Genomic DNA, 12,599 nt, shown 5'->3' with positions numbered 1-12,599 from the left:
TATCTCCATAGTGCCCCCAAATGAGGTCATCAAGCTGCAATCTGATGAACAGGTAATACTTCACCCCTTCACTCTTAAGCCTCAAATTGGTAACAGGTTATGTAACTACTACAAAAGTATCCTGGAAAACCCGTGGTGACAGGTTAGACATGATCTTAATTCTCTGTAGTTAAAAAAATTGACTTAAATGATAACATTATTATTTGATCTACCTATTTTCTATTAAGTTATTCTTTTTTCCTTGATGCCTGGGATCTTCTCATATCGGCTTCTAGTTCTAAAATGAGCACTATTCCCTTGTCTCTAGGTTCTCGTATATTATCTCTCCTCTGTTTAGAACAGTCTTTCTAATTCATCTCTATTCCAGTCCTTATCGTTTTGCGTTATTAAATCATATTTTTCCTTTAGGTCTTTAACTGAAGATCCCTTCCTTGGAAAGAAGGCACCATGCTGGTGTAGTGTTTATGTGTTGGACTGCTAATCAAAGAGTTGGCAGTTCAAATCCACCAGGAAGGTGATGTAGTCTTCCTCTGTAGATTTACAGCCCAGACACCCTAGGGAGCACGTCTGCTTTGTCCTGTAGGGTCACTGTGAGTCAGAAGCAACTCAACAGAAGTGGATTTGGGGGCCTTAGAAACCATTCCTTGGTGCTCACAAATAAATGGCAATTCTCCTATTATAATTCTCTCGTATACACTTGTATTTTTTTCATAGCACTTACCACAAATTATAGTATTTGTGTGACTATAAATTTTATGAGGTTAAGAGTAGTTTCTATTTTATTTACCAGAGTTCACACAATCTCTAGCACAGAGCTGGACACAGGAAGCCATTACTAAATGTCTGATGAATAACTGAACAAATGATCGGAACAGCAAGCAGAGCAAAAATATGTTGCAGTCCTGGATAAACAACGGGAATGCTTTGTCATACTGAGTTGAGTGAACTTGTCCTCCTAGGCCTTAGACAGATCACAAAGCAGTCTGTGTGACTGGTGCTCACTTTTAATTTGCCTTGCAGCAACGAGGCAGCTTTCCTGAAGGTCAAGTAAATCTTACCTGCTTTGCTCTGGAGATCATACATTTGAGTCATCAGGTTATGACTTCTAAAAGCTGATAGCAATGAAATAAGTGAACTCCTATTGGTTTCTCTGTTTGTAAATGTAATAAATGTGGAATTTAACATGAAGAAGAGCAAATACTTGATTTAAAACTATAAGCTTGGTTATTTTATATAATCAGTCTTTCCTTTTGTTTCAAAGGTGTTTTTCAACAGGGTTGTGATATGGTTGCCCTCTGGTGGCCACTTACTATACTTTCATATTCCAGTGTTCAGGGGAGAAAGACTGGACTTTCTACTCTGGTAAAGTCTCCGAAACCCACCTGGTCAGTTTTCTGTCTTATGGGGTCATTGTGAGTCTGCATCAACTGGATGGCAGCAAGTTTGGGTTTTTTTGGTAAATTTAGTCAGGACTTACTCCTGACTAGAGTCAGGATTTACTCGATGCCAGTAAGTTAGGTTTTTCGTTTTGTTTCTGTATTTTATGAGATTGGATTAGATTTTTAATCCTTTTGTTGTAAAATATATTGGGAAAATAATTTTGGAAAGCAAGTTGTCAGTATATATTGAAAATCTTAAAATTCTTAGAAGTAATTATATTCTTGAAAATTTATCAGAATTGGTTTGATGGCAGTATTTTGGTTTTGTTTAGGCTACGTAAGAGAAATAATTTGGTTTGGTTTAGGCTATCCAGAACATAAAGAGATTTATGTTCAAAGATCATCAAAGTGGTCAGTATAATAGTAAGAAATTAGAAAAAGCAATTTCTGACAATAGAGAAATAAGTAGACTTGAGAGCACAGAAAGTTCAAGTCTAGACTTTTCCTTGCTCACGTTACTTAACCTGTTCCTTCATTTATAAATTTGGGATGATACCAGTAACTTCTTAGTGGGCTGCTGTGAAGAGTAAGTGTATATGTAAATCGCTCAATACCCACAAAGTGGCTGGCTCATCATAAGCAGTCAATGGTAACAATGATTCAATGTTCAAACCGAAACCAAACTTCAGTGTTCAAATTCACACCTTTCTATATAAGGAAAGACTTAATGGGTAAGTTTTCAAAGTCTTAATGATTTCTTTCTTCCAAGGCACAGCTGATGGTTTCGAACTGCTCATCTATGGTTAGCAGCTCAACACACAGCCACTATGCCACTAGGCTATTCAGGGTGACCCTTAATGATTTCTTAAGGGGATTGTATTTCTTTTTCCTGTATCTTTAAAAATTGAGCATATATTTTATTCACAATAGATGTGCAATAGAGCAATTGCCTTTTGAACTAGAACTTTATGCTAAAAAAATTGGGTTTTTTCCCCCTTTTTCTTTTTCTTTTAAATTGATTCACCCCTTTGGTCACCTTTCAGCAGAGAGAATGAATATTAGGCAGTATTGCTCTAGGCAGAGCATAATGGTAAAAATTTGAAGCCAGCTGATATGTACATCTTGTTATCATAAACGATCCTTGAATTTTATATTCTGAAGGATCTCTTGCATCTCATGTAGTGTAGCTTTTTAATTTGTACTTGAAGAAATTGAGACATAATCTGCCCCCCGTTGAAAAACAGGTAGTCTTAAACTTAAAACAGGATCCCATTTCAGTGACTCTGTTGTCTGTTCTGACTTAAGTCGAAAAAATATATATATTAAGGTTGTCATTCATTTTGTGTGTGTGTGTGTGTGTGTAAGGTTGTCATTATTATTGCCTTTTCTTATTAGTGTCTTTACAAATGGGGTATTTATTTACCTCTGAAAGTTGGAAACATTACATATAAACTTTACATATAAGCTGCAATATCAGAGCTAACTACTTCACCAGTTACATGCATGCTATGTAAGTCATAACATTTCCCACTTACCCTGATGGTTTTAAATATGGTTTATGGTAACTCAAATACATCATAACTTGGGAACTATCTGGATTCCCATTACTTTCCCACTTTGCACATTAGAACAGTGGTTCTCAACCTTCCTAATGCCGTGACCCTTCAATAGAGTTCCTCATGTTGTACTGACTCCCAACTATAAAATTATTTTTGTTGCTACTTCATAACTGTAATCTTTCAACTGTTATGAATTGATGTAACTATCTGATATGCAGGATATATTTTCATGTTGCAAATTGAACATCATTAAAGCATAGTGATTAAGCACAAAACAATATGTAATTATATATTGTGAAATATTTCTTTCTAATTACAAATGAATGAAATTTTGTTCTGAAGCACGATAACAGTCTTCACGCCAGGTACTCGTCTGTGGGCATATCTGCATGTGGGCGGACCCCTGGAGACAGATAGAGGAGCCGTGTCTCCGTTCCTAAGACCATTGGAAATGTGGTTTCTGATAAGACCATTGGAAATGTGTTTTCTGATAAGACCATTGGAAATGTGTTTTCTGATAAGACCATTGGAAATGTGTTTTCTGATGGTCTTAGGTTACCCCTGTGAAAAGGCCAATCAACCCCCAAAGGGGCCGCCACCCACACGTTGAGAACCGCTGCATTAGAGGGATGAAAGGGCTATTTGCCTAAGTTCGCCTGGGAATGGAACTCCGATGTGACATTAGACCTCATACTGTTTTTCTTATGCTATGTTCCTTTCCAGAGACAAGTAGTAAGTGTTCAGCAAAACAAATTTACGTTATTTACTTCAGGTTTTTACATGAGATGTTTTGCAATTGCTTGAGTTCTTGAAATATTTTACAATATGTATGAGATACGTTTTACAATGTGTTAATTTTGTAATCATAAAAAGTCAAGATAATTAATGATAAAAGAAATACATGCATAATACAGTTTTCCAGCTAGTGTTTTTCAGCTACTGTTAATGTCCACTTAGATTTCTAAGTGGAAGGTTTACTCACTGGTTTCTGTAATAGTCGCTACATTCCTTTGCATCCCTCTTGTTTTCATATACCATCTTTCCTAATAAAGTACCCATCAACTATTACTATAAACCATATACCTTTGATGGTTTCTGTCCCCATAATTTACCTTTTAAAATTGTTTTATGTTTATTTTGAATATAAAAATAAATGGAGAATACTATAACAAATTGCAGGTGCCCACTCCTAGAATTAATAAATACTAACCTTCTTGAACTTTGTTTCATATTATACATACCTGTGGATATTTATGTACAGTTCAGGGCAGCACAGTTCAACATGGGTTTGAACTGTGTGGGCGCACGTATATGTGAGTTTTAAAAAAACACTGTGTGATACTGATCATCTCTGAGCAGTTCCTCTTACCAGTAAATGATGGATCACAATAAAAAATGATCTCTCGCAGTTCTCTCATATTTTCCATTGTGTTTAGTGCAATGCCATTAGCCATGGAACCCATAGGCATGCCACCATGATTCTGGAAAGGCTCCCACAAAGTTGAGAAAAGTCAAAGATTATAAGAAAGGGTTGAATTGTGTGCGATGTGCTGTGGATTGATGTCTGCGGCTGTAGTTGCGCGCCGTTCAGAGTGAAGGGCTCCAGTGCGAGGGCCACTGTAGACCAGAAAAGGGAATCTGGAAAAAGCCCTGGCTGCAGCCTACGCCAGCAAGCATGAAAACCTTGCTGCTTTTTTTTGCAAAATGCCTTTTTATCTCATATTGAAAAAGCTACTTTTATGTGGGTGCAACATATAATATAAAATTGGCAAAATGTGTTTATGTGTTAATTGGCAAAATGTGTTTATGTTACTGGTCAGGTTTCCCATCAACAAAAAGCTTATTAGTTAAGTTTGGGGGGAATCAAAAGTTGTATGCGGACTTTTGACTGCAGAGAGGTCAACATCCTTAATTAGCCCCCACGTCGTTTAAGGGTTATCTGAATTTAGAATAGAATACTTCAAATAAAACTGGAATCCTCTTTGTTTTCCTTCCTAGTCTTGTTTTTCTCCACAGAGATAAGCAGAGCATAAAATTTGACTATATTCTTTCATGGTACATTTAAACTCCCACTACACACATATGTACTCATATGTTCAGTATATTATGTATCCTTACACTTAGTATGACTTAGGGTGGGTTTGCTTAAGTATTGCCCTTCTATATGTATTATTTTGCCATTTACTTTTTCAACCAATGTTTTTAAGATTCATATATGCGCATGCTTATAGGTCTAGTTCAGTTACTTAGCTGGAGTACCCGGACTATTAAAGAAGCTTTTCTAGTCTTCTATTAGTAGATATTTAGATTGTTTTCAAATAGCCAGCTTGGGGCATGTAATCAATCAGTTAGCAAGGGCTTATGCAACTCTACTCATGTGTGTAGCCTTTCCCTAAAGAATTGGACGTTTAGAACTTATAGATAAGGCATGTGTAGAAATAAAATGGGATGGAACTCCACTCTAGCCAGTGCCTATCACTTTTTCTGTTGCAGGCATGAGTCTTGAAAGTCACTGTGCCTGTAAAGTTAAACTTTAACTTAATTTTTTCTTCTTCTTGTAGGTGCCTGTTTAGACTGCCAGGGAAACAGCAGAGGAGATCACTGTGAAAAATGCAAAGAAGGGTTTTATCAGAGTCTCGAGGCCACAAAGGAATGTCTTCGCTGCCCTTGTTCAGGAGTGACATCTACCGGCAGTTGCTCCATGAGTAAGGCCTGTCTCTAAATCTTCCTCTAGGGCAGGGGGTGGGGGGCAGACACACAGCACACATAATGAATCCGCTAGCAATAGGATAAATGGCTTTGATAAATAAAATTCTGGATGCTGTAATTAAAAGAACGTTATAAAGACAGCAGAGGTTTTGGGCCTTATAATCTAATCTAACTATTTACATGGAATGAGACTTAAAATGCCTAAAAAGCCACATAATTTCAGGAATTTACAGGAATTTCAGAAGAGTAAAATGTGAAGCTTCTGATCCTGACATAAACTGCTTGACTATTTAATGGTTGCATCCATAATGTATTCTTCCTGGGTGTTAAATAGTCTTGATTACTTATACTGATTGAGTGATTTACAAATATTGTTAGTTCTCATTTCATATTGTTGGTGGTTTAGTTGTCTATTATTGTGTGCCAAAATTTAGTGTTTTAAAGCAAAAAAATAACGTAGTTTCTATTAAAAATGGTGAGAAGCATGAAACTGGAGTTATGAAAGTGTAAGGAAGGGAGGATCCAGCAGGGACACAAAGAAAAGTTTGTATCGTGATAGTGACACACGAACTGGGTCTTGAAAAGTGAGAATTTGAACGTCTAGAAATTTCCGATGTGAAAGATAGATAGGAAACCAATGCCAAAGCTTGAACAGGGGACTGAAAATGAAATTTGGCATACATGTATTCCAAAGTACATATTGAGCTCATGCTTTAGGAGTAGGAAATACTGAGCTGATTCAGGTAGTTTAATTAATGCTCTCAGAGTTGACAGTCTCCAATGGAAAGAGTAGCATATAGACAAGCAAGTACAGTGCCGTATTATGGATCTATATGGATGCAAAACAATGGGCTAATTACCTGCTGTGGCGGAATAAGCAAAGCCTTCAGAGATGCGATGGTATTTTGATAAGTCCCATTTAGCAGATGGGAAGAAGGAAGGATATTTCTGATAAAGGGACCTATATCAGCAAAAGTGCCAAAAGGGTAAAACACCATGCTTTATCAAGGAACTAGTTAAAGATGGTGGAAATGTAGTAAAAGGGAAGAGTGAAATAGAAGTAGGGCCTTTGACTGTCATGTCTTATAGTCCAGTTGGTACATCCCTGAATGATTTTTATAAACCTGAATGTCAGTCCTTTAATGTAGTTATTTTGCTATAGAGTGTTGCAACACAAAAATTCTGCAAAAGATGGTACCTTATGAGCTGTAAGCTCCTAAAGAACAAAAATATGCTTTTGTGGAAACAAATATACATGTGCATGTATGTGTAGATGTGTAGTTTTTTTGGGGGGGGAGTTTATACCACTCTTTGAATGACTGTTGGAGTCATTTAACTCTCATCTTTTATTATTAAAAGCACTCTTTAAGTATCACCTGGCTCAATTCCTTAACTGAGGCTTAAGAGTTTAGCAACTTACTTGAGATCATGCTACTAGTCTGGGTAGTAAATTGTATGTTAAAATCCTTTCTCAGTTGCACCACTCTGACTATACTAAAAAGGATTGAATTGTATGCTTTAAATGTAAGAGTTGTATGGCATGTGAAATATTTCTATAAAGCTGTTAAAAATGGATGGATGGACTGAACAAAAGGTTTGTAAACTTGTTTAACATTAGAAGTTGTCTTGGATTTTTATTGTAACTTAGACTGTACTAAATAAATTACATGGATGTTTTCTCTTTTAGAGTTGGGTGAACTGGAACCTAAATGTGACCAGTGTAAAGATGGTTACACAGGCCGGAACTGCGATAAATGTGGAAATGGCTATTACAATTCCGACAGCATCTGTGTAAAGTGCCAATGTCATGGCCATGTGGATCCAGATAAAACCCCAAAGATTTGCAAGCCTGAGAGTGGTGAATGCATTAACTGCCTCCATAACACCACTGGGTTTTGGTGTGAGAACTGCCTAGAAGGTTATGTTCAAGACCTCGAGGGAAATTGCATCAAGAAAGGTAAAACTTCACCTAACGGTATAAATGTAATATTTAAGCCTAGCAGTGAAAATCTGAGGACAGCTACCTTTATTTTTGTAAAACCTTCCGATCCCACCAGAAGAGATTTCTGGAAATAGATTTGGGTAGATAATTGCCTAAAGAGGTTTTCTTCTTCCCCTACTGTCCTGACACTCCAGAGTCAACTCCAGACATCTGAGGCCAAGACAAAGTCATTGCACTCTTCTCACATTTTCTTTTCATCTGTTTTTTTATGTTAGTAGTTTTAAAGTGCTTTCATTTCTTTTATCCTGTGCTTCCCGTATTCTCGTCACTGCCAGGGATCATCAAAGGTCTTCCCAAACAGGGTCCTATATTCCGGTTAGAAAATTCCAGCTGAACAATTACAGTTCACTCTAGCATCTGGCCTTGCTTTGGCCCTAAGTTCCCCCATGTCTGATGGTGGAGAAATAAGAATGCTCATTTAGATAGTCCAGTGTTTGAAACCCTTTTGGATTTTAAAAGAAAAACTTATTTACATGGAAATGTTTCTAATAGGCAAGTTAAATGAGGATTTGCATAAAGATTATTAACAATTATAAAATAAAGATGACTTAGTGATAGTCAGGGGTTATATTAGAACACAGGAAGATTCGACTATACTCTTTTAGAGACTACTCTTTGGTATCCTAATAGATGCTGACAGGAATAATTTTATTGAATGCCTCTTAGTGACAGGCACTGCCAACATTAATGTGATAACGTTTGTATAGTATATTATTTAATCCTTCCTACAAACTCTGAGAAGTGGATATTATTATTCCCATTTACAGATGAAGAACCTCGTTTCAAAAGATTGACTTACCTTTCACCACACAATTCTATTGGATTCCTAAAACCTTTTATCTTTAAGCTCAGCAGCCATTAGAGGTACAAAGAATATAACCTTAATTTAAAAATAGCTATACTTTCCATAAAGGAAGAATTACACGTGGAAGGCTGTTTTCTCAAATTGTTGACATCAACCTTTGACACTTGAATTGTGCTTTTCAGATTAGCTAGAAACATAGTTTTTCTAATTTTGCTTTTACCTCCTTTGGGGAGAATTTTACCCTTGTGAAATACTATCAGATATGTGGACCTATTTTAGTTCAAACGATTGCCATCTACCCCTGTCACTTTTAACTGAGGAATTTAGAACTCAGTAGTGACATAGTTATGCTTTGAAGGGAATTTCTATTAATCTAACGAAGAATGAAGAATGGTGGAAAACTGCAACATTGGAATTTCCCCAAAGATTTCCATTAGATATTGTACCTATTGCAGAACAGCCATGAATATAGTAGCCTAGCTTTCCAGACTCTGACTTTTATCATTGTATTTCTTTAAAAATTGTCTTTAACTTGCACTACCTTGAAGAAAAGTATCATAACATTCTGCATCAACTTCCACTCCCATGTGTATTTCTTTTATTGTTTCTTAAAACGAAATAATTTTGTCTTTTACATTTCATTCTCTGTTTTTCATTTTCAGAAGTTATTGTTCCAACACCTGAAGGTTCTACCATTTTGGTTTCCAATGCCTCTTTGACCACATCAGTGCCCACCCCTGTTATTAATAGTACAGTTACCCCCACAACCCTGCAGACTATCTTTTCAGTAAGCGCTTCTGAAAACAGTACTTCAGCTTTAGCTGATGTATCATGGACCCAATTTAACATCATCATTTTGACAGTCATCATCATTGTGGTGGTGCTGCTGATGGGATTTGTGGGGGCTGTGTATATGTACCGGGAGTACCAAAACCGGAAACTGAATGCCCCCTTTTGGACCATCGAGCTGAAAGAAGATAATATCAGTTTCAGCAGCTACCATGACAGCATTCCCAATGCCGATGTGTCAGGACTGTTGGAAGATGATGGCAATGAAGTGGCTCCCAATGGGCAACTGACCCTGACAACACCCATGCATAACTACAAAGCCTAAGGACATACAACTATACTCCTGGATTGTCAAGCCACCCTGCATACGAAGACAGCATCCGCCTTTGGGCCAGACAAAGCCTGGATAGAGTTTGCTGAGAAAGCAAAGGCAAATAGTACACCTGAGAGTTTCAGGTACAAGTGTGTACTGCACTTAGCCTACTACTAGAAGTACATTATATTTTTCCCATGAAGAGCTACAGCATTCACTGTTGCTAAGGACTTGAAGTAAAGTATATTTTTGTACCGAGCCACATGGGTGTAAGGAAGGCCGAAGCACGGTGTGCAGCCCCAGTTCACTCTGCCCTCCAAACTGACTCCTGGGGAAGTGTTCACCGAACCACCTGCAGCAGGCTGATGGATGTGCAGACGGCAAGGGCTGCTGCAAGACTTCATCTCCATTCCCGAAACACGTTGGTTTCAGAAGGATCAGGGACGCTAGTCTTATTTCTGGACTAAGCAATGCCATTGAGGAAAATCTCATTTCTAAAGTGTATCACGATAAATTATCTTGCTTTTTGGTAGACTAGGAGCAGAAAAGTCCCAAGAAGCTCTTTAGAAGAGATTGATATTTCTTTTCAGGATTCTTGATCGATGAGGGACTAAAGCACAGGATAATTTCTATTGGGAGAGAGAGAGAAAGCAGCATTCAGGAGCAGGAAGCTGGTGGATCTCCTCAGGGTCTCAGTGTAAATGATCAATCGTCTAAAAAAGAAGGAATATTCCTGCCTCTAGAGAAGCAAGGTGTACATAGTTAATGTAGCATATTTGGTCAACACTTGTATCTATTTGTAAAAAAAATAATGTCATATTTTATCGAGAATGTATTTGTATAGCACTTAATGGCCTTGTAAAAAGAAAATATTGGGACTGGGTTGGTTAAAATATTGTACAATAGATGGCAGTATTGCTAGAGCTGGGACTCTGGTGAGCCTCATTTCTAGTCCCTCTTTGGACATTGTTGAAATTTATAAGAGGTTGAATGATTTTAATCTTTCTTTCACTTTCTCAACCCAAAAGTACAGTTACGTACCCTTTGACTTACAAAGGATAACCTTCAAGCAATAGATTTTAAAGTCAGTGATAGTTAAGCTAGGACACAGGCCGTACACCAAACTACTCGCCCAATTAGACAGTAGCCATTCTGTATTAGACTTCCCTTTACACACATTAATGTGAAACACGTCCTCATTTTTTAAAGTTTATTCATAAACACGAAAAACAGTCTTCCAAAGGAAGTAGAAATATTTTTATTCCAAAAGAAAAGTAAAACCATCATATCATGTGGGATCTTATGTTTTTATGTAAATGAGGTATTTATACTCCCATTCCCTCACCCGGCCCCCACTAAATAAACCTTCCTCTATTTCAATGGAGCCTGGTATTCATTTGTATAAGCTGGGTGCTCCCTCGTGGAGTTACTGCAGTTCTCCCTTCTTGTTGGATTAGGGGCAACTCTGTTTGGATATGTTAGGTAGTCCTTGCTTCTAGATAAGTGGTTCTCAACCTGGGGTTCCCAACCCCTTTGGGGGTTGAATGGCCCTTTCACAGGAGTCGCCCGATTCATAACAGTAGCAAAATTACAGTTATGAAGTAGCAACGAAAATAATTTTATGGTTGGGCGTCACCACAACATGAGGAACTGTATGAAAGGGTCGCAGCATTAGGAAGGTTGAGAAGCAATGCTGTAGATGAAGTTTTTATTTCCCACTAGAGGCCGTGCACTGTCATTTTCATCTATTATGATATTAACAGATTGTGGCTTCAGGGAGCCCGAGAAGGTAGCCAAAAGTCAAACACAGCTATGTATTAGAGCAGCAAACTTTAAAGTGATTAGTAAAAAAGAGTGAAGACTCCTGTTTAGATAAGACTAGGATATCCAATTTTAACCCTTTACCTAAAACTGAGCATTTGCTTATTCTTCTGTGAGAGTTCTCAGGGTTTAGGGTTGATGCTCTGGAAGCTGTACAAGCAGGTGATTAATCTCCTTGTGCTGTCACCTGGGATGCTGTGCTTTTGTGCTCACATATTATTACTTTAAAATGATGGACCGTTTCTGTGGTTCGCTGACGCCCTAGAGAGAATCCGAATGGACTCCGTGGCAGGGGGCTGGCTTTGGTGTAGCCCTTTGCCGTTGCAAAGTACTTTTCTTTATGTGTGTCCTTTGTTCCTGACTGTAGTCCCTTGAGAGTGTAACTATTGCCTGTACCTTGTAGACTGAGGCTCAGAGGGGTTAAATATCTTGCTCAAGCTGCAAAGTGTGCATGACTATTGGGCTTAGAATCAAGACTGCCAACTCCAAAGCATGTGTTCTTTCCATTCTAATACAGAAGGGCCTTGTTACAACACAAGCAGAGCTCCATCTGTGACTATTTGTCATTTTTTTTGAACTGTGTGAGGTTTAGCTCAGGGCTCTGCAGTCTGAAGGTTTACTATCTGAAGCTTACATTAGAGAGGAGAGTACTTGCAGTCTGTACTCCCACTGGGTAGGTTCAAACTGCCGCCCTTTTGGTAAGCAGCCGAGCACTTAACCTTTGTGTGCCATCAGACCCCTTCCATATCCCACAGCTCCCAATAGTCAGGATGTAAGAACCATCTGACAAACAGACATTAATTTCATCAGGAAGGCGTGTTTGTTGGAGTGTAGAGCCAAAGCAAAATAGGATTTTGTATATGTTGCAGTTTCTTGAAATAGACCTTAAAAAGTCTGGCAAAAAAAGGAATAAAAAAGAATACGTATCTTTAAATACTTGTTAACATTGTCTGGGCCGTGTTCTTAGGTTCTCCCAATAGGAAACATTAAGGTCTTAAAAATTGTTATGTTTTCATGTCCTCAATTTTTCGTTCTTGGAAATATTGCTCTAAAATATAAATCAATCCTGCAGTGATCTACCACTGGAATCAAACGAGGAAGCTGGCCCGTTATGTTCTGCAAGGATCCCTTCCTCTGAAGGAGGATCCCTGAGCAACAGCATATCCTGCAGGATCCCCACCTCCCTGTGGAAAACCTGGCGTTGACGGGATTTTTTTCCTGA

The 12,599-nt window shown here is 38.0% G+C and overlaps 1 protein-coding gene across 1 annotated transcript in view; it reads left to right on the top strand.

The window, feature by feature from the left end:
- MEGF9 (multiple EGF like domains 9) overlaps positions 1-10,940 on the top strand; it is a 106,543-nt gene extending 95,603 nt beyond the window's left edge. Inside the window, exons 4-6 of the mRNA XM_004712555.2 lie at positions 5,500-5,643; positions 7,335-7,604; positions 9,117-10,940. Coding sequence (XP_004712612.1) covers positions 5,500-5,643; positions 7,335-7,604; positions 9,117-9,568 — 866 coding nt within the window. The 3' untranslated portion in view covers positions 9,569-10,940. The remainder of the gene's footprint in view (positions 1-5,499; positions 5,644-7,334; positions 7,605-9,116) is intronic.
- Positions 10,941-12,599: the final 1,659 nt, after the last annotated feature.

Source organism: Echinops telfairi, unplaced genomic scaffold (assembly GCF_000313985.2).
Source record: "Echinops telfairi isolate 266 unplaced genomic scaffold, ASM31398v2 ScPeMD7_7410;HRSCAF=8448, whole genome shotgun sequence".
NCBI lineage: Eukaryota > Metazoa > Chordata > Mammalia > Afrosoricida > Tenrecidae > Echinops > Echinops telfairi.
The sequence above is the reverse complement of the archived record's forward strand: the minus strand, read 5'-3'. Positions and strand labels throughout refer to the sequence as shown.